General features: G+C 27.6%; 6 protein-coding genes across 15 annotated transcripts; 3 read left to right on the top strand and 3 right to left on the bottom strand.

Moving 5' to 3' along the window:
- Positions 1-175: 175 nt before the first annotated feature.
- On the bottom strand, positions 176-6156 carry LOC100742018 (WASH complex subunit 5). 2 transcript variants are annotated; one of them, XM_003488295.3, is made up of 17 exons: positions 5964-6156; positions 5699-5801; positions 5363-5554; positions 4808-5022; positions 4373-4739; positions 3711-3986; positions 3405-3630; positions 2908-3143; positions 2574-2825; positions 2292-2474; positions 2104-2220; positions 1849-2021; positions 1377-1639; positions 1112-1295; positions 817-1037; positions 554-707; positions 176-476 (listed from the first exon to the last, which is right to left on the bottom strand). In XM_003488295.3, the coding sequence occupies exons 1-17, from the start codon at positions 6083-6085 to the stop codon at positions 323-325; spliced, it is 3438 nt and encodes a 1145-aa protein (XP_003488343.1). In that variant the 5' UTR covers positions 6086-6156; the 3' UTR covers positions 176-322. The 2 variants fall into 2 exon arrangements, 1 of the variants encoding a protein (XP_003488343.1); XR_004461446.1 differs by lacking the exons at positions 176-476; positions 554-707 and having other exon boundaries at positions 1021-1037; positions 1112-1273; positions 5964-6085.
- A 64-nt stretch (positions 6157-6220) lies between these two features.
- Positions 6221-8431, top strand: LOC100750114 (transmembrane protein 223). 3 transcript variants are annotated; one of them, XM_033319999.1, is made up of 6 exons: positions 6391-6514; positions 6597-6628; positions 6971-7288; positions 7406-7671; positions 7829-7971; positions 8225-8431. In XM_033319999.1, the coding sequence occupies exons 3-6, from the start codon at positions 7122-7124 to the stop codon at positions 8372-8374; spliced, it is 726 nt and encodes a 241-aa protein (XP_033175890.1). In that variant the 5' UTR covers positions 6391-6514; positions 6597-6628; positions 6971-7121; the 3' UTR covers positions 8375-8431. The 3 variants fall into 3 exon arrangements, with proteins under 3 accessions (XP_012239318.1, XP_012239317.1, XP_033175890.1); XM_012383895.2 differs by lacking the exon at positions 6597-6628 and having other exon boundaries at positions 6221-6514; positions 6968-7288; XM_012383894.3 differs by lacking the exon at positions 6597-6628 and having other exon boundaries at positions 6384-6514.
- Positions 8432-8758: 327 nt separating this feature from the next.
- LOC100741899 lies at positions 8759-11431 on the bottom strand. Of its 3 annotated transcripts, none has more exons than XM_012383891.3 (6): positions 11301-11431; positions 10342-10423; positions 9960-10124; positions 9538-9752; positions 9196-9459; positions 8759-9020 (listed from the first exon to the last, which is right to left on the bottom strand). In XM_012383891.3, the coding sequence occupies exons 3-6, from the start codon at positions 10095-10097 to the stop codon at positions 8762-8764; spliced, it is 876 nt and encodes a 291-aa protein (XP_012239314.1). In that variant the 5' UTR covers positions 10098-10124; positions 10342-10423; positions 11301-11431; the 3' UTR covers positions 8759-8761. The 3 variants fall into 3 exon arrangements, with proteins under 3 accessions (XP_012239314.1, XP_012239316.1, XP_024222432.1); XM_012383893.3 differs by having other exon boundaries at positions 9196-9441; XM_024366664.2 differs by lacking the exon at positions 10342-10423 and having other exon boundaries at positions 11301-11380.
- Positions 11432-11670: 239 nt separating this feature from the next.
- LOC100749995 (Sjoegren syndrome nuclear autoantigen 1 homolog) lies at positions 11671-14042 on the top strand. 5 transcript variants are annotated; one of them, XM_033320002.1, is made up of 3 exons: positions 11671-11843; positions 13283-13482; positions 13633-14042. In XM_033320002.1, exons 1-3 carry the CDS (start codon positions 11708-11710, stop codon positions 13732-13734), a joined length of 438 nt encoding a protein of 145 aa, XP_033175893.1. In that variant the 5' UTR covers positions 11671-11707; the 3' UTR covers positions 13735-14042. The 5 variants fall into 5 exon arrangements, with proteins under 5 accessions (XP_033175893.1, XP_003488410.1, XP_012239327.1 ...); XM_003488362.4 differs by lacking the exon at positions 11671-11843 and adding an exon at positions 12832-13092; XM_012383904.3 differs by lacking the exon at positions 11671-11843 and adding an exon at positions 12860-12957.
- A 30-nt stretch (positions 14043-14072) lies between these two features.
- LOC100749675 (beta-1,3-galactosyltransferase brn) lies at positions 14073-16866 on the bottom strand. Its single transcript, XM_012383890.3, has 2 exons — positions 16476-16866; positions 14073-16395 (listed from the first exon to the last, which is right to left on the bottom strand). Exon 2 carries the CDS (start codon positions 16356-16358, stop codon positions 14973-14975), a length of 1386 nt encoding a protein of 461 aa, XP_012239313.1. The 5' UTR covers positions 16359-16395; positions 16476-16866; the 3' UTR covers positions 14073-14972.
- Positions 16867-18093: 1227 nt separating this feature from the next.
- LOC100741782 (cell division cycle protein 27 homolog) lies at positions 18094-22359 on the top strand. The gene is made up of 13 exons (XM_003488293.4): positions 18094-18257; positions 18787-18862; positions 18946-19093; positions 19161-19541; positions 19603-19927; positions 20016-20204; positions 20326-20572; positions 20690-20870; positions 20947-21172; positions 21297-21424; positions 21521-21842; positions 21917-22064; positions 22179-22359. Exons 1-13 carry the CDS (start codon positions 18234-18236, stop codon positions 22304-22306), a joined length of 2523 nt encoding a protein of 840 aa, XP_003488341.1. The 5' UTR covers positions 18094-18233; the 3' UTR covers positions 22307-22359.
- The last annotated feature ends 5290 nt before the right edge of the window (positions 22360-27649 follow it).

Raw genomic sequence — 27649 nt, 5'->3', positions numbered from 1 at the left:
AAAAAATATTCTCAAATTTCACTCAGGAATATCAAAAGGTATCAATTTTGAACACAACAATCAGTTGTCTAGGAAATAACAGTATTTAATGATTATTGTAAATAAATAATGTATTTATTAAATAACTACATGTTTTTGTAATAGTAATAGAATTTTATTATTTTTCATTTAACAAGAACTGATACATCTATACATATATTAAAATATATGTACGTACAAAATACAGATCCATATTTAAATGTATGTACAAAATAAACGATATTTATACTTTTCATATTTCAATGTAATGCGAATTACTTTTTTAGCCACAAAATTATATTATTTATTTAGCAGTCTTTGCTTGGAAATGATCCATAATGATCATAGGAATTTCTTTAAGTATAAGTGACCGTGATATACCAGAATATCTCGTAAATAATTCTAGAATATGTAAAGTATTATATCCTTCTGATTCTCCATCACTTCCTGCTTTTATACTGCAAGGAGCAAAATGTTTTTAATATACGTAATGACGAATTTTTTCTATTAAGTATATTGTAAAAAATTAGTATACCTATCTGGAGCAACACAAGAAAGAACATATATACAAAGATATTTAACATAGCGTGTCATTGCAGAATAGGTACATTGACGTAAGATAGTTTGTACTCCAATAACAAAAACTACAGCATCAAGAGGATCTTGAGGTCTTTTACTCAAAAGACTTCCTGCAATTGTGTCGTAAAGTTATTTATTTATTTATTTATATATTATAATTACTTATATGTATATATCATTATTTTTTTAAATTTATATATATACTTATATTTAAATTACCTGTATTTTTACAATATTGTAATTTGGATAATTGTAATACAGTAAGTAAAAACATAATAAGTGCAATATTATTTATATTTGGAGATTTAATATAAATATTATTATGGGGATTGCTTATACCAGCCCAATCTAATCTGATACTAAGCTCGCGTAATAGTTCATTTTTCTCGGTTTCAGTTTGTTCATTGCTATTTTGTTTATCAATTTCAAATAATATAGCTCTGAAAGCCGTAAAAATATAAGAAATAAGGAGATTAATATGAACAGGAAATACTTTTTTAATATTTATACATACGTGTTTAATGTTTGCAATGCCGCTTCCATATGCTTTGCTTCAAATTTACAAGCTGTGTTTAATTCATACGTTATTTTTTTCTTAAGAAGTTGATAATGTCCGACTTTCAATACACAGTCAAGTAATTGTGGACAAAATTTACTTGTTTGAGCAGTAATGGAACTGTGAAATTTTGACATGTTACCTAAATACACATATTTGATAAAATAAATGTTCACAAATTACTATAGATATATAAATAACAATCATTATTCGATAACATTACCTTTAGGGCCATCCACAGAATTCAATATTGCATCAAAATAATCAATTGTAGATGACCATACTTTATTGCGAATATTTTTTTCTATAAGGTGTATCATACTGTTTAATTCAGTAATAATGTAAAAGGAAATAAGTTTATCAAGACCAGTTAAACCGGGTGTGCCAATTGCTTCTAATGTTCTTGAAAAAATTTTATAATTTAATACTTCCGTTTGTGTTTTGAGATCATACCAGGCAAGAGAATGTTCAATATATACAGTTGTTCTAAAAATATGAATGTAAAAATTATTAATTAATGACAATACAATAGAATATATAGAATAATATAATATATTAATTATGTTATATCTATATATTAAGTTTAGAAAAGCAATTAATATGAAAATGTAAACGATACAAAATAATAGAAGACATAGTAAAGTAGTACAAAAAATAAATTTACATATAATATATAAATATAAAAAAATATTTACCTAGGATCTGTAATTCGAAGTAATTCACGAGCAAGTCTACCAATGAAGGTTGCAGAATTATTGTCTGAAACGGAAACGTGTCTTTCGTCTTGAAAGTACCTCCATGATCTTCCCGAAGTCCAAGAAGAACCTGTACATTCTTCTTCTACTGCATTATTTATGATATATGTTATCTGTGAATCATAAAAAGTCATGTATAAATATATATTAATATAAATAAATGTGTACAAATCAAATATTCATGAATTTACAAACTTCTTCATGCCATATTTTTAAGCTATTAATATTTATGTAATCTTGAATATACTGAAACGATTTACGGTAGCCATCTATTATTGCTGTTAAATTATGCAGTTTTTGTAACAATGATATCTGGAATGACACGTCATTAACAACTTCTAATAAAATATCTTCACAATAAACACATTGCAATAAAAACTTACTTTTGATTTTGGTTCAAAAATAAGACCATTATCTAAAGCTAGAGTTACTTTTTTTACAAGTTCTTGTCGTATACCATCTTCTAAAAGGCGATGTGAATCAACTCTTAATACACCTAATGGAACACTTCTTAAAGACAACACCCCCTTTGTAAATACTGATACAGCATATGTTAATTTAGCCATCTAAAATAATTTGTTATTATTATATGACTTAAAAATATGAGTTTATTCTAAATCTTGACTGAACTAAATAAAACAAGGAAGTTAAAAATGTATACATACCTTTAATCTATCATCTAATTGTGCATAATCTTTCAATTTGTCTTTTGGCAGTTTAGTAGGAATTTCTTTAAAGGCATTGGTTTCAAGATGTACTATTTCAGCAAGTAAACCAAATACAGTTTCAGGTATTATTTGCAGGACACGCCTTGCATATTTTTCTAGTTCTCTGCTGTAGTACTGTGATACTGATGATAAATCTGCACTGTGTGCTTGATTTACTCTTAATAAAGGAGTTTCTAAAGCTGAAGCCATCTGGAAATAAATTAGCTACAGTAGAAGAAATGTTGATTATTATAAATAAAAATTAATTTTTTAAATCATACATGAAGCTTACTTTCAAAAAAAGTGCTTTTAATTTTATTACAGTAGGAGGACTTTCTTTTATACTAGCTTGCATTGTATCAATAAATGATTCCATTATATTCCATGCATAACAACAATCTGTCACTATATTTAAACTTATCATAGTATCTTCCGTTATGCTTCCTGTGCGCAACATGTTATGCAATATTTCTCGTGTATCAGCTAAATACTGTGATATATGTAAATTGTTTTCCAATTGATGAAATTCTGAAATTATTATTGAAATTAAAATTAACATTTTATTATGAATCAATATCATAATAAAGAGTTAAGTTAATTATAATTTCTTCTATTTTATTCACGAGCAAGTCTACCAATGAAAGTTGCAGAATTATTGTCTGAAATGGAAACATGTCTTTCGTCTTGAAAGTACCTCAATGATCTTTTCAAAGTCCAGGAAGAACCTGTACATTCTTCTTCTACTGCATTATTTATGATATATGTTATCTGTAAGTAAATTATATTTACCTTGCACTTCTTCTAATGCTTGTAATAATTGCACTATTTTTCTTCCATCCTCTTGTTGCAATGAATCAATATGTTTACTGATCTCCATAAACCAAGTATGCAAATTTTGATTTCTTTCAATACCATCAAGTGATTTATTACCACCAAATATTTGAGCAAGATCTGTTATACGTTCAACACATGTTCCTTTATCCCTAATCCATTTAGTTTCTTTGCCAAATAACAACTAAAAATTGAAAAGAAAGTTAATGAAACTTTTCCTAAATTTTTCATATAATTATACAATGTATGAAATGTCAATCATACGTCTTTATATAATTGTTTAACACCTTGCTCAATTTGAGCAGTACTTAATAACAATTGCAGATAATCAGATGTAGTATATTTGCTTTCAGTCACTACTAATTGTCTAAGCATGCGTGAACGTTTTGAATCTTCTAATGATATAGTTGACGTTGCAGTATGTAAAAGTATCCAGTGTAATACTACATTACACTCCCTTACTAATTTTACCAGAGAACCTATTGCACTCTCGTCTAAAGTCACTGCTAATTGCACTTCCTCCGTTTCACATATTAATTTCTAAAATAAATTTTTACCATAATGAATAACAAAATCCATCGAAAAGTCGAGTTGCCTTTTCAATATGCCGTTAGCATATTCGCGTCGTATCCCGTGGTATCGAGAAAGAGGGTCGATAACGAAACAGACAGAAAGCGAAAAGCAGTAGCATGAAACACAGGAAGAGGAAAGTTTTTATCGCAACTGAAATCCCTATGATTAGAAATTCTCCGTATAATTATTACTATTATCTTACAACTTATATATATATATATATATATATATATATATATATATATATTATAATATTAAAACAAGAATAAAATAAGGTAAAATATTTTAAATTATTATTTTAAAGTCAAGTATTTGGGGAACGCTTTACCATTAAAAATAAAAAATGTAGTTACCTTCATTTTTTGACCATAGTTTTGTGCAATTACTTTTACATTTGATGATTCCAAAGTATTATTAAGTGCTGTTCTTGCTGCTTTGTATGGTAACCACCAATCACATAAATTTATTACTATTCCCATATAAATACTGATCACCCAGTTATCAGGGAAAAATCTGTCTACTGTTTCCCTCATTATAGCTGTATGAGTATGTAATATGGATGGTTTAAATGATAAAATTATAACTAACATTGATGCTTGATTAGAGAGAGCAGTACTACGGTGTTCTGGATGTGGAAAAGCAAGACTTTGATTGTATATCTCGTCAGAACGCAAGCGTCCAATAATATGTTCAATTAAGGAATCATTTAGTGGCACTCTTCTGCAAAATCAATCTTTTATAAAACAGATGTAGATTCATTATAAAATGAAAAAATTGTAAGAGCTTACTTAAAATATTCTTCAGGATAATTTGCAGGTCGTTTATTAGAAATTTTAGAAAATCCTGTTGATCGTAATAACATACATATGTCATCTACTCTTGTAGAGGATGAACGTTGAGCATTATATCGATAATAAGAAACAAGTAATCTTTCTCTTATACATCCTTCAAAATGATAATCCACCAAAAGCAACATAACACCATATAAATATACTGCTTCACACTATTAACATAAATATGATTATTACCTTTCTTTTAGGTAAATGCAATACATCAAAAGTTTTATTATAAAAATAGTACAACCATATAACAAACATTTGTAATGTTTTATAAAATTTTATAAAAATAAAAAGCTAATAAAAGCAATTTAATATTTAATATAGGACAATACTTAATATATTTCTAAGATGTAATTTAAAATACAATTTAATATCATAATTGCAAGAAGAATAAAAATAACTTTAAAATTTAATCATTTAATTTAAACTTAATGAATATCAAAAAATAATATAATTTAGGATATCTTTAATTATAAAACAGATATTTATAAATTATAGAAATACCATTAATTGTCTTCCTTCTTCGTTGAGCATAATAGTATCTATAGACTGATGAATATACATTCCATCTCCTAACTCATCTACATAGAGATTTAGATCTGTTACATATTTGTGCATGCTTTCAAAGGCTAAATAAAATCTTGAAATTATATCAGAAAAATTACTTCGTAATTCTTCATCTGTCTCTTGAAGTATCTAAAGAGAATAATTGTTAGAACAATTAAAGTAATTTTAGATAAAGAAATCTAAGAAAATATTAGATTTTATTATAAATTTAAAATAAATGTTAAAAACTATTTGAGTTCATTTATATAATTTTATCATTTCCTGTGTACTTACTGGGTCATTTTCTATTTTTTGCTCATATGTACTAGCAGATTTAAAATATACAAAATCAATTATAATAGATCCATACTTTTGTACAATTTGTTTTGAGTCCAAGCTGTAAAGTAAGAGAAAATTAACGTGCTTATTTATAATACAATTTATACAATATATTATAAGTAATATTTAAGAATTATTAAAATATAATAATTCGGCTAATAATCGTATTTATATTAATAACACAGCATTTATATAAAATATTTAATAGAATATAAATAACCTAAATACAGGTGGCACATAGTCCTTTAATCTCATTAATTCTGCTATAATAGCATTTCCACGAGATACTAATCGTAATAAATTTTGCCCACAAATATTATTAGATGCCAAGAAGTCACCCATTTTGTATTTATTTATTTTATTAAAAGCAGCTGATAATACATGGGCATCGTTCTAACAACAAACGTCAACAATTTCATCGATGTGAAAAGATCGAAGGAAACTGTCAAATTGATCGTTTGGTTAATTTCGATAGTTAATCAAAACATACGTGAAACACGAAAAAGACTAATATCAATAATGGTATAAGTTTTTCAATATTTTCCAAAAGCTATATTAATGATATATATTTTGTAAATTTAAGAAATGTCGATTAATATGATATACTGTAAATAATAACTGTGATTTAAAATATGTAAAGATAAAATATGTTTTATTAGATATGAAACATCATTTAATATACAGAAATAACATAAAATTAAGAATTAATAATAATAGTAATAATAATAATAATCTCTTATCGGCTTTCGCTTATTATGCGACCTTATTTCGGTGGGTACAGCGATTTTTCTTATTTCCTATATTCTAATCATTTTTAAGTCTATTTATTTAACCAAAATGTTCTTATTTTTAGCATTCATGATTAAGATTGATTAATGCGCTAATGTACGTGAATATTATATATTTTCAAAATATGAAATTTTATATTATATATAATAATTTTTCTTCTTTATAATTTTATTTGAAGATAGATAATCAAAAAAAATTTTTTACGAAGTGTTTAAAATATTATTTTTTGTATCATTGTATAGTCAAGCTTTTATTTTATATTATATCTTTTCTGTATATTTAAATTCAGTATTATACTTATTTTACCCATTATGATTTATTATTGAAATAATACACTATATTATTTCGTATTTTAGAATTAGATAATGATGTTTTATGTTTCTACAATTACAAATTACATGCAATCATATGAATGAAATATTTTCTTTGTAATAGCAGGTAATATATAACGTACGGTAACATAACCAAAAGATATACTAATGTCTACGTTCTACATATTAAATTAATTTTATTTCATAAAATAAATGTAATTCAAATATGAAATGAAATGAAAGTGATATAGATCATAAATAATTATAGGTAAAATAATATGACAATGCTGTTGAATATTTTATTTCATAGAAATGCAACAAATTCTCTTTGTAAGTTACAATTTGTTTATCAATCATTGGTAAGAAATACTAAATATAAGAATCCTATGCTTTATAAATCTCTCCACTCTTCGTCCAAATGTACATTTAGAATAAAAAGTATAAGGTAATATAACACTTTTTTATGATTTATATTTATACTTATATAAAAAATGCAATTTTATGAAAATTAATTTCTTTTTTGAAAAATACCTAAATAATATTTTATTTAATTATTTTATAGAGAATGTAAGAAACAAATATATAACGATTTGAAAGACATAAATACAAATGTGCAAAATAATGTAATATTATATAAGAATACAGACACTTACGATTTCATAGTAGTGAAACTACTTTTCTATGGGTGGATTTTTTGTAATACATTAATAGCAGTGACAACTTATAATTCAAAATATATAACAACATGGTGTAAGGATACATCTTGGGCAGAGTACATAAAAATAAATGGAGCATCTTTCATGTACTTTGCATATTCTATAATAATAGGTAATGTATATAAATAATATAAAAAATTATATTTCATGCTTATATTCATTGGTAAAATCTAATAAATAATAAATATATGTTAGATAAAATAAATCAGATATAAAATAATACATAATATGTTAAAAATTTATTTTCACGCATGTATTTTCATGTTTAGGACCTCCTGCCAGTATAGTATTATATTTGTTTAATCGAAGATTTGTAAAGTACGTTATTTTACATAAAGGTGGCAAAGATGTATCTATAATCACTAATCATTTATTTAAAAGATATGATAACATTACACTTCCTCTTGAAAAGGTATGTATTTTTATTTAAATTTAATTTAATTTTATTTTAATTTAATAACAATAACAATAACAAAAGTCATTTTTATCTTACTTTGAAGTATATATTTTTGTAGTCGAATAAAATATTTTATAGTTTCATTGAAACAAACTAAACATAATATTGTTTTTAATATATCTACTAACTAAAAATATTTAATGTAATAATTAAAATAAGTTAATAATTAATTTAAAATAATGAGTAATTAATTATGTGTCCCCATAAGGTTAAAGTTACATTAGCAAGGCAGGAAATGAAATCTTACTTGCCAATGAGGATTCAAGGCAGAAGATTGTATTTCATTCTCGATGGTCAAGGAGAATTTTTAAATGAAAAATTATTTGACTGTACAGTTGGAAGTACAAGACGTTGGTAGATGTATTTTATGAGTTAAATAAATTATTATAAATAATTTAGAGATGTAATACAACTACTTAATATGCTTTTTATTTTTATTATTGCATGCAAGATAGAAATATTGCTGGATTATGCATATGAAGATAAGTTATAAAAATAAAATATACTCATTACAAAATAAAATATATAATATATATGTATAAAATAAATAATACTTACTATTTTATACAAAATATAGTTTCATAAACTAGATTTTAAATATGTTAGTACAATTAATGTATATATGTAATATATGTAATATATACATTTCTTATGTCTTGAAATCAATTCATATGTAAGTTATGTATAGATTACTATAAACACATTGGATATATTCACATTTACATGAAGTAGATGTTTTTTCTCTTTAATATCTTTGCCGATCATAATATTTATGTGAATACTTGCTCAAACGATCACTGTATCCATCATCATGATATTTATCCTCTGCCTTGTAATATACTTCAGGTGCTGAACCTACATGTCCTTGCCAATATCGTGTCCAATAAAGATCCTCTGGATTGATATCATGTGGATGTTTAGCATTTCGAAATACATGTACGCAGTATATGAGGCTTCCTATCAATGTTAGGAATCCGAAAACAAGAAAAACTATTCCCAAAATCCTAAAACAATTCCAAAATATTAATTTTAAGAAATCTTAAAAAATAAATTCCTTTATATGCAATATTTTTATGAAATTAAGTTATAATATAAATTATTAAAATTTATAATATTGTTCTGCATAAAATTGAAGAGAAACTAGGAAAATTATATAATTCCTTTTAAACATATACTTACCAAACTATTAATGGTTGAAAAAATTGAATCACTATAACAAAGCCTAATGCAACAAGAATTAAACCAAGATTAAGAAGTAACATAAGACAGCAAACTCCTTTGGTATTTGGGCAAAAAGGATTAGGTGTCGACATGGTTTCTATAATAATACCATCTTTTCTAGATGTGTGAGATTTTACTGATTTTGCAGAACCGTAACTACAATGACTGGGTGCTCGATGTCCTAATCTTGAACTTGGTGTTAAACTGTGATGCGATACATGGCTATTGATTAAATAATAATGCCGTTTATGATACAATCATATACATATAAAACATATTATATTTTATTATATTTACAACCTTATATCTGAAGTTGCCCTATATGCAGCACTTGTAACATATATATCTGAACCATTGTCACATATGCTACCATGTGAAATACTTTTACTAAGAGGATGAAGACTATGTCTTGAAGATCCAGATAATATTGAACCACGACTATTGTGTATATTTCGTGATTGTCTTCCTTCTTCTTTTTCATATTTATCTGAATGATCTTTTTTCATTGATTTCATCTATCAAATTTAAGTACATATATAATAAATAATAGATCTCTTGAATGTTCTATCATAGTAGTAAGTAGTATTATAAGGTAACATATTGTATTATACATACACTATTTATTTAATACATATTTTTAAGTACAATGCAAATTTTCATAATTACTAACATATTAATTATAGTACATATGTTTATAATTGTACATAAAAGTTATAAATTACCATTGTAGCATGGTCAGTAGACACAATATATTCAGATACTGTACGATCTGATGGTGCACGATGATTATCATCTCCATCTGTTAAATATTCTCTATTTATATTATTGTGATATCCTAGATATCTTGAATTATTTGTCATTATGATACTTAAATTTTTATAATTTATCTAAAAAGTATAAGAAACTTTACAGATAATTTAAACCAGTACCTTGCCATTAATAAACATAAACGATGAGAAATTATAATAATTAAAATTAATTTTGTTGTTCAAAAAAAAAAAAAAAGAAGGAAGGTAGAAAGATATGTTATAAATTCTAAATAATTACATAATATTTAGATAACAGAATTAAATATTATATATTCTTGATTTGAGCATGACTTACTTAATAAATAGTGAATGATATTTTTATGTGATATCACAGATATGACAATCTTGATTTTATATTTAGATATTTTTAGTATTACCTGTAAAAATTATTATGTAGTAATAAATGCTATTAAGAACTTCTCTAATAATGCAATATTATGTTATGTATGCATTTTTCATTATTTATTAGTATTTATCATGGGTCAGGGATAATATATTAAAAATAAGTAAATTAATATTTGATATGATGAATAAATGTGTGCATTGCATTTCCTCTAAATGATGTGAGGGCAACAAAGTAGGAATGGCAAATTGCAAATGAATTGCAAAACACGTAATCATCATAGAATCTTTTAATTGTGACAACACATTTGTCGCGGTAATAAACTCCTAATTTAGTAACGTGATGTCATTTGACAAGGTCATATGCATCCTCAATCGATAATGTGATCATTTAAAATGCAATTTTCATTTTTTATTTGAATATTTTCTATTCTTTAATTTACAATTTTTGTTGAGACATGTATTTATATTTTGTGGTTCAATATACTTAAATTTTCTTTATATGGTAAAAATTTAAGAGAGATTAATTAAATCGATAAAATTCAAAATTAAAGGCGAAATGAGATAAATATATATATAATTTATTATGCCCTTTTTATTACATTAAGCAATGTTAATTTTTTCCTTTTATTTCATTGTTCAATAAAAATATGTTTTCGTACACTATGAAAATTTCGAAGGATAACATTGAAAGATTTACCTGCGCAAGCGCCATAAATCGTGTCAACTTAAGACCAAATACATGTTATTTTTTAATTTATGTTTATTTTTATTGATTTACTTAATGCACTACAAAAATCAAATTTTTATCTGATTGGAAAACATATGTATAGAAAAGTAATATAGAAATTGTTGTATAATTATGTATCTAGATAGGCCAGATATCAAGATTGATCTTTATAAACATCATACCTGAAACACTCATGTCGAAGAGATTTGTCGAAAGCAAATTTTAGGTGTAAACTCGAGGTTTACGGACTTCATATAATTATTATGTGTTTAATTATTAATTCTTGTCTATGTAGAGATGTCTTTTTTCAGGAAATATTGGTCAAACATAAAATAATATTGATACATCATGGATGTTTGATTTTAGAAGTATTAGTATTAACGGTACCATTTGGTACATTAGTGCACTTTTCTGTAACAAAACACTGTAACAAAACATTTAAATGTTAAAATACACCAAGATTTTGCTTCAACAACACTGATTTATTTACGTTTAAATGGATACAGGTAGAATATAACTGCACGTATCTAAGACTTTCACGTTAGTGTGAAGATCTCGAGCGAAAGGTGTATTTATTACACCTTGGTAGATGAAAACACTTCGTGACGCCTTTAAAAGGCAAGGCGAAAAGCTGCATTGTTCTTTTCCAGTACAATTCTTTAAGTGGTCTTCCGTGGTTAGAAATTTCGAAAAATTCGATTGTTGGATTTTGATATTTTCTTTAAGTAAATATACAGTGGCTGGCAAAAGTACTCGTACACTCACCATAGAAAATTTCTATACATATATTGTGCGTATTATATAAAACATTTTGAAATTTCATTAGCATCAAAATGAGACGCCACTGCTATGATTATACTGGAGAAATTTGAACCTTCTGAAAATATATATAAAAGATGCAAGATATTTACTGCAAATTTATATTTAGCAAAAAATTAATATAAAGTATGATAAGTCACCTTATACATCTAATAAATACTTAAGATCGTCCTACCCACTGAATATTCAGACTTATTAATATCGCAGATAATTGATTGTTTAAATATTTTTTTGATTTCTACAAAATATATATACTTATACTAAATATCTTGTAACTTTTGTATATATTTTCAGAATTGATCGTTTCAAATTTTATCAATATAATTATGATAGTTGACTGTCATTACAGTACTAATGAAATTTCAAAATCTTTCGTAATGTCTATAAAAGATATCGACAAGTGTACGAATAGTCGAATTTTTTTCATGGAAAATATAATGGTACAAAAAATAAAAGGTACGAATATACTCGTGCGATTCATTGTAGGTATTATTTTAAGAATATTTCCTGAAAATTTCAAAATGATTCTATGTAAATTAAAAAAGAATTTTTTACGTGTCAATCGAATTTGAAACTTTAAACATATTTTTCTCAGAACGATATTTTCAAAATCGATGACCATAATTAATCGAAAACTGCTGAACGGATCTGTTCCGAATTTTGAGGACATTTGGGAATTTTGGACATGAAATAAAGATATAAAAAGATTTGGATACAAAAAATCTAGTTAAGAATTTTATTTTTCAGTTTAGTTTTTATTTTATGGCTGAAAAGACCATTTAAAATTTTTAAAAATATTTTATATTTTGATTACTGAACGACATTATCAAGTTCTAAATAACTCCTTCAGTCTCAAAAATTAGTTGTTAAAACAATATTATATACGATTTTTAAATTATAATCAATTATATTAACAATTGCGCATGCGTTGAAACTGGTGTATTATAAACTCCGCGCCAAAAACTGAAACCTTCGTTTAGATTCGTATTTGTATGTTAATTGTATAAGCGTAAATTATTGGTGAATTTTTTAATAGAAAATAATTTTTTGTTGGGTGCTGTAGAAATATTGTAATTGTATTATTTGTGCATGGAGGGTTTGAAATGTCTCAACACGGTGCTGCTTTGCAAACTTATAATCAAGAACTTGTAAAGTGTAAATTTATATTTATTTATTTGTAATCAATGTAATTAATACGATATGTTTGCTTTATTATTATTTTATATTCAAATATGAACATAAAGTAGAAATGAATTTTAATATAATATTAAATGCTACATATAGGTTATAAGTTTGTGTATGTAAATATTGATATGTTACTTTATTAATCTTTTATTTTCTGTAGGTTTAGAAGAGATGAAATTGAGGCGTACAGAGTTACAAGCGGAAATTGAATCTCAGGAAGAAGAAAAGAATCATTTGCAAAGAGAAATAGAAAAGTTGTCTTATAAATTAACACGCCTAAATGATAGTTTAACTAAAAAGATAGCAGTCAGAAATGAATATGATAGAACTATTACAGATACAGAAACAGCATATGTAAAGGTATATCTATTGTTTCTTATACTTTAGAACAAAAATTAGATTTAATAAAAACTTGTTATGTCACAGGTAACCATACATAGTAACTATAATACATAGATACAAGTATATTTGTTATTATAGGAATTTATATAAGAGTTGTTATAATTACAGATTTTGGAAAGTTCACAACTTTTGTTAAATATGATCAAGAGAGAAGCTACAAATTTAGACCAAACATTAGTTAAAGCTAACATGGACAAGCAACAGTGTTAATGATAAATGTAAAATAAAAATTAAACAAAATGGAGAACACTGTGTTTATAAATTTACAAAATATATTTATTGAACTTGTAACTATAAATAGAGACAAATCTACAGATATCAGTGCAGCAAGTACAAAATTGTAAATATCTAAAAAATTTACAACTTGTTCTTTAAAATCCTTATATTTATGTGATAGAATATTTTATTTTTTTATAATCTATAATCTATAATCTTATGTTGCAGTTGTATTTTCATTTTTTATGTAAGGATGATATCAAATAATTTACTTTTGTTAATAAAGTTTGTGTGAGATAATAGTTTTTGTGTAATAATATTACATATTAGTATTGTATTGTATTGTATTCCTTTATTGTATTGAAGCTTATGCCTATTACAATCTCTTTTGAATATTTGCACATTCAATACATTTTGTTTCTATCTCAATTTATTTCACTAAAGTAAATTTTAATTTACTACCTAAATATAGCTATATCTTAATTACTATATAGCTTACTTACTTACTTAATTACTATATATTTCCTAGTTCATTATTTTTTGTTATTTTGATTTATCTGCTAAGACGTTTGTACATATATTTTTATGCTATAATGCTGTATGCGAGCATATGTTCCCTTATTAATAATTCCCTGCTTTTGTGTCATATATAATAACTAGTATTAATTGTAACTAGTTATTCAAATATAAGTTATAAATTATGTGATATTTGTATAAAAGCATTATATAAGTAATTATATTTACTATAATACCTTATTATATATATAAAAATTGATTATTATACTTATGTCTGTTCTTATAAGACTATTTTTGAATATAGTTTATAATAAATTGATTATATGAAAGAATTTTTAGTCTATTACTAATTAATTCGTTAACCTGTCAGTAATTCATAATATGAGATGAAATTCCTATACATATATCATCGAATTAACCACAGTTTTAATTATGTATGTACACTTTATTATATTCACTTTAATTTATTTATTATAGTTTGACTTCAAAAAATTGTTTTCGAGTACACATATTTTGAATTACTAATGCGGGTACATTATACAATAGTTAAATATATTTATTGTACAAAATAAATATATAACGTACTGATTTCCTTATTTAGAAATATGAGTGATATGGAACTACATGATATTTGATTTTATTTGCAAATGTTTAAAAAAATATATTCATGTTCAAATAAAACTCATATTAGAAATATTTTGGATGCAATTAAAAATTTAGGCATTACCAAGAGCTTTTTGTTCATTCCATACATTCAATAACTCATTTGGATTTCCATATCCATGAGAACTTATTACATATTTGTAATTAAATTTTGTATAATCCTTCTTATAAAAATGAAATTCCTCGCAATGAAAAGGTTCTATGTCTGCCTTTTTCGCAACTAAGCCTAAAAAAATATCATCAAATTTGAAATACTTAGTATAAAGGCTAGTATAATACATATCTAAAAGAGCTTCTCTGGACAGTATATATGCACCAGCTGTAACATATGGTGGCCATAAATGGTAAGGATATTCATTAAGAGAAATATACCATTTAGAAGACTTGTGACGATGAGGTGAAGATACAAATACAAATCCTGCAAATAATCTAACATCTTCTGGAAGTTCAAAATCAAAAATTTGTCTTTTTGTTCTATTCATTGTCAATTCATCTTTTATATGTTCTTCCTGGAGAGGTTTTAAATTTATACTATTTTGTATATCATAATTATTTGCAGGAAGTGTATATAATGTTTTATTATAAAAATCTTGCTTTAATCTATGCATAAAAAGTGTTCTTTTTAATTTTTCATAAACAGACAAATTCTTTCTATCAAAAGCATGAACATTTTTTTGTGTAATTGTATCATCACTTAACTCTTCCATTTTATCACTATCTTTAATTTCTCTCTTTTTGTGGGTATCAATTTTTTTTGGCTCTTTTAAATAATCAGGATAGTTAGTTGGATTTCTTATAAATCTTAAGACATTTTTTACAGAAACATATATATCATCATCGACAAACATGTAAAATTTTGAATTAGAACAATATTTTACTAGCCATTTAAAAGCCATCATGGTTTTGATAGTGTTATTATAATATGAATCTATAAAATCTGCTTGTATGATATCTTTATATTTTGCAGCCTCAATTCTCACTTTTGTTTGAAGTTCATCATCATATGGATGTACACCTAACATAAAGACTGTTCTTGAGGGTACATCAAAAAATCTTTTTTCATAACCCCAGGAATTTCTAATTGCTAATCGTCTTTCAAAATTTTCTATTGCAGATTTTACTATATAGACAACACGAAACATGTTGTATGCAGGGTCTACGCATTTTTGTTCATTATCAATTAAAAATGTATATTTATATTCATTTATGGGTTCAACAGTAGGTTTTCTATTATGTCGTAATGCATTTACAAATTCATGAACATCACCTTCGTATGGGTAAACAAAATTTGAATCATATGTAATTTCAAATAAATGTGTGAATGCTCCGAAATAATTAAGCAATATAATAAGACCAATACAAATACAAATATATGTTAACTTGGTCTTTGATGTTAAACGAAGGCTTGAGTGAAAACAGGTATGCAATAAACAATACATCTTTATAAAGTATATTTTTACATAATTGCTTCATTGCCTATAAAAAAAAATACATATATTTTCTCCTCATTTATCTTTATGTTATTATTTTATGTAAAAATGTAAGTAAGTACTTACATGATGATTATGTATATGGATTTCAAGAATGTTCTTAAGGTATACTCCAACATAATAAATTTATTGATATCTTAATTATATCAATATTTTATTTTTTTATTTATTTTACTAAGGATAAAATTGCAAAATGCTACTTATTGTTTTGAACTAATGACTTATACTATAGATATACACATACAGGTGTAATTTGTAATGTTTTGAATACATCGATTTAGTTTTATATTAATATCAATTAAACGTTGGTGTCAATTGGTATCAATTAAACAAACATTTTTATATTCATTATTAATTATAATACATTTCGATATTTTAAACCTAGTGACTTATTGTATACTTTTTCGCTAGCTTTTGTTGGTAGGTAGAGGTAGTTTTATATATATATATATATATATATATATATATATATATATATATATATATATATATATATATATATATATATATATATATATATATATATATATATATATATATATATATATATATATATATATATATATATATATATATATATATATATATATATATATATATATATATATATATATATATATATATATATATATATATATATATATATATATATATATATATATATATATATATATATATATATATATATATATATATATATATATATATATATATATATATATATATATATATATATATATATATATATATATATATATATATATATATATATATATATATATATATATATATATATATATATATATATATATATATATATATATATATATATATATATATATATATATATATATATATATATATATATATATATATATATATATATATATATATATATATATATATATATATATATATACATACATACAGATAGAGTACGCGATCACATGTTTCCATGTAAGTGAATGCAATATGAGAATAGAAAGAGAACGTTGCATAAAGGCCTTTTCAGTCCTTATCTGATTAGGCATGACATTGTCGCCATTCGTTGATTGGTGCATGGATATAATGTTCATAGATTGGTGTTATACTTCATATTTATTGTACGAATGTGTATGCTTTATTAGACAAGGATCCAAAGAGTCTCTATGGAGCATTTTCTTTTTATTCCTATATGACTTTTTCAGCTCGCTCGCGCACTCCATCCTTATATCTCTATATTCTATGGGGAGCTTTAGTATGTTACCAACAAAATGTAATAAATTATTTAAATTTTCAAAACTCGCGTTGTTATAACGTTAATAATAAAACACTAAAATAAAGTACATAAGATGTAATAAATATATTTATAACAAAGTTAAGCAATATTCTCTGCTAATATAATCACTGATATAATTAATAACAATTTCATAATTATTTTTATCGTAAGAATTTGATATATATAAATGCATATCGGATCATCGCGATAGAAATTTAGTTTTTCCTTACGTCTTTAAATTTTAAACGAAACATTAAATAAACGGTATGTTATTAATTTACAATTTATATTTGTAGAAAAGGTAATTTCTGTTGAAAGTATTTAACTCTTGAAGATAGCTTTAGTTCTTCTATAAATACACTGTTAATTCCTTATGGAATTGACGTTCTTCTAATGTTGGTAAACCTTTGTTCTGAAGTTAGTTGTTCACTTCAAAAGAATCGGAGCAAAGATGGACTCCTAAGAAATTTTTATACACACCAGTCATTCGACTTTGGATTTTCTTCATTAAATTTTCTTGAAACGTTCGAGATTATTCTTATATGACCAAGTCTGCCGTGTGAACGATGATTGTACAGGAGCCAGTGCAGGTAAAGTTGATTAAGTTTGAGAAATAACTGGCAGTGACGTGCGATTTTCTATCTGGACGCATCATCCACACTTATTGATACTGACATGAGAAATTGAAAACCGTTTACACGCATGTTTGTTATTTAACAGAAAATTGATTTTCAATTCTGTGCGATATTTTATGATACTTCGTTACTTTCGCGATATTCTACCATTAATCAGGTTATCAAGATTCTAGTTTATTTGATATTGAATATATTCTTATGTGAGGGTGAACTTCTTTAGGGTTGTTTGCTTTTGCGAAATGGACGTAAACGGGAGGGGATATGACTATAAATAAGTACAAACCTTTATGACGTTTATGGTTCTTTTGTATTTTGTACATAAACCAATAAATTTTTATGAGTGTTAGCATGTTACTTTGTGTATCAGAAGTTAGCAACAAATATGATGTATGTATTTTTGTATTTGTAAAAATATGATTAAATGTTCTTGTCATTGTGTGTATTTGTGTGTTATGTCAATATATTCTAACATGTATGATTACAGGCGGCCATATGGCATTGTTTAAATCATTATGCTTATCCAGACGCAATATTTTTAGCAGAAAGGTTGTGTGCAGAAGGTAAGGTTTATTAATTATAATTTTTATAACATTCAATTTATCTCTTGGCATCTTTTAATTATGATATTGTATTGTCATTTTAGTTGACTCAGAGGAAACTTTATTTCTTTTGGCAACATGTTATTATAGATCAGGGCGAGTTAGACAAGCTTATGCACTACTTTCCAAAAAAGCTCCAAATTCTGCACAATGCAGATTTCTTTTAGCCAAATGTTGTTATGATTTAGAGAAGTAAGTATTAAATTGTTCTATTTTGTTATTTTAATATATTTATATAATTTGATATTTTAATTACCAGATATGCAGAAGCAGAAGCTGTGATAATTGGGGGATATTATAAACAGCTAAAAAACCTGGAAGAAATAGCAACTCAATTTGGAGAACATGCTTGCTTCTCGCTTCAGATTATAGCAAAGATTTATTATAAGATGATGCGTACAGCAAAGGGAAATGATGCGCATAAATTGGCTTTGAAGCTAAATCCATTTCTTTGGCATTCATTTGAAGAATTATGTAATGTTGGTGAAGTAGTAGATCCTACAAAAATTTTTCAGTTAGATAAATTAGATAATTTTGCAATGTGCCATGGTAGTACACCTACTCCCATTTATGCAACTGAATCTGATCTCATTGTACCTACAAATAATTCAAATGGTACACCTACAAATGGCACTACTATGTAAGTATGCAATTTTTAAAGTATTTAAATAACTTTATATTATGTTATTTGTATTTTATAGTACTCCTGCACAAATCACAATGACATCAACTATAATTAATGGGGTTGGACCTGGTATACGATTATATTCTCCAGTAGATGAAAGTCCACAAAGTTTACCCACACATTATAATAATTGTCCTTCAATATCACCAAGAGCTAAACTTCCACGGTATCGTAGTATGTTCAATAATACAATGAGCCCCCTTACTCCAAGTTTTGGTATTCTACCATTGGAAAGCAATACACCTGAACCAACAGTTTTACCTTCACATACTACTCTTACAGAAGCTAATGATCAGAAAAGTTTAGCAAAACGTGTTAGCAGTTTAAGGGCTCATGTAGGGGTAAGATCTAAATTGCAACCGTTTGATTTATAAATGCATATATATGCCGTAATATACTAAATTATATAGAAAATATTTTAACTTGCAGCAATTAATGTCAAGGAAGGAAACTCCTTTACAGCAAGGGAAACCAGTATTTTCTCAATCTGGAAATACGAGTAATAACGCTAATATTGTAACAGCTACACCTACTACTCCAACACCAGCTCCACCAACACTGCAAGGTACCAATGTTAGACGTTCCTCAAGGCTCTTCAGTCACAGCTATTCAGTGAAGGTAGATTTATTTGTTTTATTATAATTTTTCATTCCTAATTGTGTGGTATTGTATGATATTGTAGGTACATTCAGTGTTATAGTATTATAACTATACTCAAAATAATCTTTTTCTTTATTAGGAAAATAATAAATCTCCAAATAGAAATAAATTTGCTACTCCAAAGTCTCCGTCTCGCAAAACAAAAGCTAGACTTTCAAAAACTAACTTAAATAAAGCTAACTTTAATGAATTAAACGAGAGAAATCGAAATGAAAAAGAAAAAACTGAAACGATTACATCAGAAAAAGCTGTAGCTAGTGTAAATGCATTAAACAATCAAGGTAGTACTAATGTCTGTGCAGTAACACTCCAGAAACAATGTGCTGGTATGTTATCAATATTATAATTTCGTTTTGGAAGAAATTATTTTTTCTCAACAGTTTATGTATTATGTATATATGCGTGTATATATATATATATATATATTTCTTTTTTTTCTTCAGAGGGTTTAATGTCATTGCTACAAGAATTAGGAGAGGCATATCAACATTTAAGTCAATTTAATTGTACCCAAGCTGTTGAAATATTAAGTGTTCTTCCAGCACGACATTATAATACAGGATGGGTATTATCTATGTTAGCTCGTGCACATTTTGAAATGGTAGATTATAAGAAAGCTGCTAGGTTGGTGTCTACTAAACTGTAAAATTAAAAAGTTGAAATTGTTGATAAGAAATTCTAACTCACTATTTTTTGGTAGTTATTTTGCTGAAGTGAGGCAGTTGGAACCTCAAAGGACTGAACTTATGGAAATTTATAGTACAGTTTTGTGGCATTTGCATGCTGAAGTGCAACTGTCTACTCTAGCACAAGAACTTGTTTCCGAAGATCGTAATTCTCCAGCAGCTTGGTGTGCTACAGGAAATCTGTTTTCTGCACAAACTGAGCATGAAACGGCAATTAAATTCTTTCAAAGAGCTATTCAAGTACGTCGTTTATTTGTACACTTTAATATTGACGGAGATTTTAATTTTCGTTTTACATTTTTTTATGTAGTGATAAATTTGTCAGTTGTATTTGAGATGCAAGTTTTATTTTTCAAATGTATAGGTAGATCCCAATTTCCCATATGCCTACACACTGCTTGGTCATGAGTATGTTCTTACAGAAGAATTGGATAAGGCAATTACTGCATTTCGTAACGCTATCAGACTTGATCCTAGGCATTATAATGCATGGTAAGTTTAATTGAAGAGATTGTTTAGGAAATTACAAGATATTTTATAACGAGATAATTGTATTATTTTACATATGTTGTTTTTCTTATTTTATAGGTTTGGATTAGGGACAATATTCTCTAAACAGGAACAATATAGTCTAGCAGAATTGCATTTTCAACGTGCTTTACAAATTAGTCCACAGAATTCGGCAATAATGTGTCACATTGGTGTTGTGCAACATGCACTGAAGAAAACCGATGAAGCTTTAAAGACTCTGAACACTGCAATCGCAAATGATCCTGATAATATGTTATGCAAATTTCATCGTGCAAGTATCAACTTCTCAATTGGTCGGCATGCGGAAGCACTTAGGGAATTTGAGGAATTAAAAAATATTGTACCCAAAGAATCTCTAGTCTATTATTCAATAGGGAAAGTAAGCATTGTTATGTCTTTTTTTTGTCATTACATTTTATATTCTTTTACTTAAGTTGTTCTTTTTTTGGTTAGGTACATAAAAAATTGGGTAATACCGATCTTGCACTAATGTACTTTAGTTGGGCGACGGATTTAGATCCAAAGGGTGTTAATAGTCAAATGAAAGAAGCTATATTAGGCCCAGGTCAAGGAGACGAAGAATCTCCAGCGACTCAATCAGGTAATTAGCATAATATTCAACGTATAAATTTTACATAAACGAAACTTTACTACGTAAAACTTATTAATATTGTTAACGTGTTATGGTATCATTTATATGCACATATACGTATAGACGAACAGCAGATGCAGAGTAATTCGATGGAACAAGAGATTGATACTAGTAGAGAAGCAAGTGCCGCGAGGCTCGCCGCAAATGTCTCAGTTGAAGCTCATGCCGATGATAGCGATGATAGTTTATGAAGATATCCTATTGTGTGCAAGATTGCTATAAAATGAAGCATTATTGCGCGTCACCATTTACTTTTGTATTGATCGATACGATCAATTTTTTAACTAATTTAGCTCATTGTGGATCCATACTTTCGCGTGCACTCGTCAATTTCGTCTGAGCAGTGCTATTATTATCTTTAATATTTATATCGTTTCCGTAGACTTTTAATAGTGCTACGTCTTTTTGAGAAGCTAAAAAGTAAGCTAAAAGCCATTCTCTGGGTCGTTTATTTTTTATTACATTTGTCGGAAAGGAAAGAAAGTACTTTTGGATGATTGATAGTTTTTGAGAGAAAGTGTGTGTGTGTGTGCGCGCGCACTTGTGAGTGACTGAGTGTGTGAATGAGAGAGAAAGAGAGAAAAAAGGAAAGCACGAGAGAGAGGGGAGCGAGGGCGGGAGGGAGAGAGAGAGAGAGAGAGAGAGAGAGAGGTTCAGCAATATCTATTTCATCGATCTTGTACATTACGCGTTTCACTGTATATTTTTTACGATTGCTTGTCTTACTTTTATATATATATATATGTTCGAGTGTTTAATGATTTTCATTAAGAATTGAGTACAGACTGTATTGCGTTGAAGTATGAGCGAGTGTAAACGTAAGCATGTCGTAAGTAGATAGGAAATATAATTAATTTACTGAGTAAATAAGTATGGAAAAGTGTAAATGTAAATTATTATTACTATATTATCACCATTAGTGCTACGAGTACTATTATTCATATAATTACCGTTGCTGATTTAGTGATCATGAAAACAAACAAACAACAAAAAGAATATTTTTGGCCATGTTAGTGGTCATTGGACGATCGTGCAATTCTCGTCGTGAAGTAATCACCGTTGGATTGATCTTGGAATTGGTTTCATCATGGATAGATTGTTTTATGCGCGATGTAATGCACTGTTGTGCAATGGGTAATAATAATTCTAGACAAAAAGACAGAACACGCATGCTATCTTTAGTTTCTCATATTATAATTATGGTACTGTGAAAACTTTGAATGTTATATGAAGATTACCTTCCACTATCTATCTAATCTAAACATTATTTAGATTGACATTACATCAATGAGTTCTCTTGGTATAAATACGAAAATGGACACAGACAAAGTGATAGCACACTTGAAAAATATAAACTTATATTTCATATTACATAAGTTATAAATACAAAAGTATATAAATAACGTAGTTATAGATGTTTTTAATGATGTGCAGAGCCTCCATGGTTCTCAATTACTTCAGTCATCCTGATTGATAAGGATTTATACAAGACTTTAATTGTGCATTGGGAAATATTTTCCAATTCTCTTTTATTGCAGGATTTTGAATCGTGCAAATCTTCGAATTCTCTACCTTCTGTGTAGTTAGCTGGTGATAGCAATCTGAAGAACGGAAATTTTCTTTTTTGAAAAATATTCTTGAATAACTTTTGCCGTAAGCACAGCAGCATTATCTTGCTGGAACATATATTCTGGATTAGCAATTTATTCTGCATACTTGTCAATGTGACTTTTTATTAATTGCAGGCAAATCGTACAATTCATTTTTCCTTCTACAAAACTGATTTCCTTTTAACCCAATTTTTCTTAATGGTTCTTTTCGAATATCTCGATAATAATATCGATAAAGATAACTTTTCTTCAGTGTATATGTTTCTTCGCAGATGCCAGTCTTTCTTCCTTATGTTTCGTTGTTAATCGCCTGTATTTTTGTCCGATCTATAATTGTTCGTGGCACACGACAAACGTTTTGATCGTTAGTTTTCATCCTAGCTTCGAGGACGATTTCTCTTGAAGTAGTACAATAGTTTGTGATGCAGTACGGAGTATTGTCCTTGTCTCGCGTTAAGATAGTGCTGCTAGTCTTCCATTAGCATAGGTATCTTTTTACCATAGGCATTTTACATATTTTAATAAATTATAAATGACTTCAATTGATTTCCATCGTTATATCTGTAATCGTTGATCTCCGCCTTTTTAAAGCGAGAGTCATGTTTATTTCATTGTTACTCAACCTTTTACCACAGCCTATCGTGAAAATATCGATTTTACAAAGAACGCTTTAATTGCCTGAAATCTCGCGAGATACTGAACAGAATGTAAATATACTTCAAACGCGCTACCATTTTGTCAGGTCTCCATTTTATATTTCTACCATTATACATATCGCCGATCTAAGTTATGTTTACGTATTCGTTGAAGATAGTCTTCCAACAACGTTCAAAGTTTTTGCGCTACGATAATCTTAATACGAGATATTAGAGATGGCACGCGTGTACTATCTCTTAGTCTAAGAGCGTAGGTCTAAACGATTCTGAGGACCATAAGCGAGTCGGAAGTCTTTTTTCCCTACTCGCGAGTGTTCATCGAAATATCCTGAAAGTCTATGTCATATATTTACCAATAACGGACCCAGTTATTGTTCTGAATGAAGTATACGTTGTACGATCACGAACTTTTTGCTGTACAGTAGTTAACGATCACTTTTAATTCTGGTGTGCCTTAAACATATCCAACTTGTTTCTTCCTTGTGTCACACAAACTTCATATTATCTCGATTAACTGTTATATTGATTCTTATACTTCGATGAGCGTTGGAAACACGTGTTTCTAGCGATCACTTTGTTCGGAATAAGTTGGGTGATCTAATACGTAAACACATGTCATAGACTTTTCGGTGGTGTTCAACTGTCGGAATATTATTTAATTGTATGCGACAAGAATCCCTTTATCACGATATGATACGCTGCACGACAGTATCTGGTGTTCATGTTCATAAGAAAATATATGTGCCGTATATTAGGCGCGTTAACGATGCGTTATTGTGTTACCAGATTCTACGTAAAGGTATGCATTCTAATGACGACAATGATTTCTGATATGTGCTGCATGAAAAATTGCACGAGAAGGTCGTAGCATTTTATATTGTATACATTCGAAGGAAAGAGAGATAACGAAAAAGGATAGACGAATTGCCGACTGAAATCTGTATATATATAATATATAAGCATAGATATATGTGATACGGCATCTCGTCCCATTAATTTTTTCAATTTAAGCACATCCCATATTTTTTTTTCTTCTTTTTTTTTTTTTCTTTTACAAATTATCGTTTATTCGTTTGTTGAATTTCTTTTGTAAATGTAGTTTCGAATAATGATTTATTAATATTCCTGGTGGACTGAAGACGACTGTATATTTCTCATTTTTCTGTTTTACTCTTAGATTTATAATTCTTGTACAAAGTTGAGAAACGATGAATTTTATAGCGTTCAGAAGCACTGTGAAAAAAGACACGAAACTCGGGCTATTCTTTCTTTCTTTTTTTTTCTTGTTAGTTTGTAATGTATGTATTTCTTTTTCTCTTCTGTGTAAAGAGGGAGATGTAAAAGAATTACGTTGAGATTTGTAAGTATAATACAAAATTATTGCGCGCGTAATTCAACCAAAGAGAATTTCTACGACGAAGCTGACAAGGTCTTTAATTAAAGAAAATCATTCGAAAATTTTATCGGCTTCGAATTCAGATACGCTTGATGATTTTGATTTTTATTACGATAATTCTCTTCTTCTTTCTTCTTCTTCGTTTAGTTTTATTTATTTATTCGTTTATCGTTCTTAAACGATTTTTGCCTCTCCATACCCGACGAAACGAAAGTAACACGACTGTCCGAGCGAATAATCCAAGCTTCTTCCCTTTGACTTATCCTCGACTGTTGCCTACAACTCATCGATACGCTTTTTAGTTGTAAGGTACAGATAAGAGGGAGAAATAGAAAAAGAGAAAAATAACAACGTCGTACAAACGGATTAACGTTCTACGAAATTGTATAAATGAGCCGTTACGAAACCTTTCATTTCTTCGCCGTGTGTTTTTGCTTTGCCTATCCCCAAGTCTTGTAATGGCGGTTCGGCAGAGTCGAAAGTTGCAGTAATTTCGAGGAACTTTGTCGTGTTACTCGTTACGAAAGATGTATGTGCAAAATAAAGGCCTGCACTTTGTATAAAGCGTTACTTTCTTTCTAATCTCCGATATCGTAAAATGGGGGCTAATAACAATAAAGGGATACTTAGAATAAAAGTAACAAATAATTCATTTGTAACGACTCGTAAGAAATTGTTAGACAAATATCATCTATTTTTATGTTTCTCAACAGGAAAAGGAAAGAAAATTGCATTTTTCTGTGCGAACACTATACTTTCAGAATTTTTTCATATTAGACGTGGCGATAAGTTTTCGACCAAACGCGATAATATTAAACTAACTGAAAACGCCGAGGTTTTTTACGAGACGTAGAACGCCAATGAAGAAGACACGAATTTGCATAAATATCCGCGGTCTAATACGTACTATTCTGCGTCTCGAAAATTTCGGTAGTTTTATAGTTCACTTGATATTACTGCGTTTTATCGAAGAATTACTCGAGTACTCGCAATAGCTACGATCGATCAGTTTTGCAATAAAAATTGTTCAAAACCAAGGGTTCTGTTCGGAGAAGGAACGAAGTTATAAATATGTGTAAATTTATTTGTCGCTTTGTTCCTTTTCTCCAGCTTCTATCTGTGCAAATGATACGAGAAACAATTTGACAAAGAAATATGAATTTTAATATTGAACGAGCGAACACTGTTATATACAGGGTGGTTGGTGAATGGTGGTACAAGCGGAAAGGGGGTGATTGTATAAATGAGCCGTTACGAAACCTTTCATTTCTTCGCCGTGTGTTTTTGCTTTGCCTATCCCCAAGTCTTGTAATGGCGGTTCGGCAGAGTCGAAAGTTGCAGTAATTTCGAGGAACTTTGTCGTGTTACTCGTTACGAAAGATGTATGTGCAAAATAAAGGCCTGCACTTTGTATAAAGCGTTACTTTCTTTCTAATCTCCGATATCGTAAAATGGGGGCTAATAACAATAAAGGGATACTTAGAATAAAAGTAACAAATAATTCATTTGTAACGACTCGTAAGAAATTGTTAGACAAATATCATCTATTTTTATGTTTCTCAACAGGAAAAGGAAAGAAAATTGCATTTTTCTGTGCGAACACTATACTTTCAGAATTTTTTCATATTAGACGTGGCGATAAGTTTTCGACCAAACGCGATAATATTAAACTAACTGAAAACGCCGAGGTTTTTTACGAGACGTAGAACGCCAATGAAGAAGACACGAATTTGCATAAATATCCGCGGTCTAATACGTACTATTCTGCGTCTCGAAAATTTCGGTAGTTTTATAGTTCACTTGATATTACTGCGTTTTATCGAAGAATTACTCGAGTACTCGCAATAGCTACGATCGATCAGTTTTGCAATA

Source organism: Bombus impatiens, unplaced genomic scaffold (assembly GCF_000188095.3).
Source record: "Bombus impatiens unplaced genomic scaffold, BIMP_2.2 scf_0225, whole genome shotgun sequence".
In the NCBI taxonomy this organism is placed as follows: domain Eukaryota; kingdom Metazoa; phylum Arthropoda; class Insecta; order Hymenoptera; family Apidae; genus Bombus; species Bombus impatiens.
This window is presented reverse-complemented; position numbering and strand designations above follow the sequence as displayed.

Bases quoted from the DNA above. Each gene is read 5' to 3' on its own strand.
- LOC100749995 (XM_033320002.1), top strand. From the start codon at position 11,708: ATGAAAACACTTCGTGACGCCTTTAAAAGGCAAGGCGAAAAGCTGCAT. The intron at 11,844-13,282 runs GTAAATATACAG...TATTTTCTGTAG, and splicing joins GATTTTGATATTTTCTTTAA to GTTTAGAAGAGATGAAATTG. The intron at 13,483-13,632 runs GTATATCTATTG...TTATAATTACAG, and splicing joins CAGAAACAGCATATGTAAAG to ATTTTGGAAAGTTCACAACT.
- LOC100741782 (XM_003488293.4), top strand. From the start codon at position 18,234: ATGATTGTACAGGAGCCAGTGCAG. The intron at 19,542-19,602 runs GTAAGTATGCAA...TGTATTTTATAG, and splicing joins CCTACAAATGGCACTACTAT to TACTCCTGCACAAATCACAA. The intron at 19,928-20,015 runs GTAAGATCTAAA...TTTAACTTGCAG, and splicing joins GTTTAAGGGCTCATGTAGGG to CAATTAATGTCAAGGAAGGA.
- LOC100741899 (XM_012383891.3), bottom strand. From the start codon at position 10,097: ATGACAAATAATTCAAGATATCTAGGATATCACAATAATATAAATAGA. The intron at 9,753-9,959 runs GTAATTTATAAC...TAAATTTGATAG, and splicing joins CTACTGACCATGCTACAATG to ATGAAATCAATGAAAAAAGA. The intron at 9,460-9,537 runs GTTGTAAATATA...TTTAATCAATAG, and splicing joins AGGGCAACTTCAGATATAAG to CCATGTATCGCATCACAGTT.
- LOC100750114 (XM_012383895.2), top strand. From the start codon at position 7,122: ATGACAATGCTGTTGAATATTTTATTTCATAGAAATGCAACAAATTCT. The intron at 7,672-7,828 runs GTAATGTATATA...TTTCATGTTTAG, and splicing joins TGCATATTCTATAATAATAG to GACCTCCTGCCAGTATAGTA. The intron at 7,972-8,224 runs GTATGTATTTTT...TGTCCCCATAAG, and splicing joins TTACACTTCCTCTTGAAAAG to GTTAAAGTTACATTAGCAAG.
- LOC100749675 (XM_012383890.3), bottom strand. From the start codon at position 16,358: ATGTATTGTTTATTGCATACCTGTTTTCACTCAAGCCTTCGTTTAACA.
- LOC100742018 (XM_003488295.3), bottom strand. From the start codon at position 6,085: ATGGGTGACTTCTTGGCATCTAATAATATTTGTGGGCAAAATTTATTA. The intron at 2,221-2,291 runs GTAAGTTTTTAT...GTGTCATTCCAG, and splicing joins TTTTTGAACCAAAATCAAAA to ATATCATTGTTACAAAAACT. The intron at 708-816 runs GTAATTTAAATA...ACACAATTGCAG, and splicing joins ACAATATTGTAAAAATACAG to GAAGTCTTTTGAGTAAAAGA.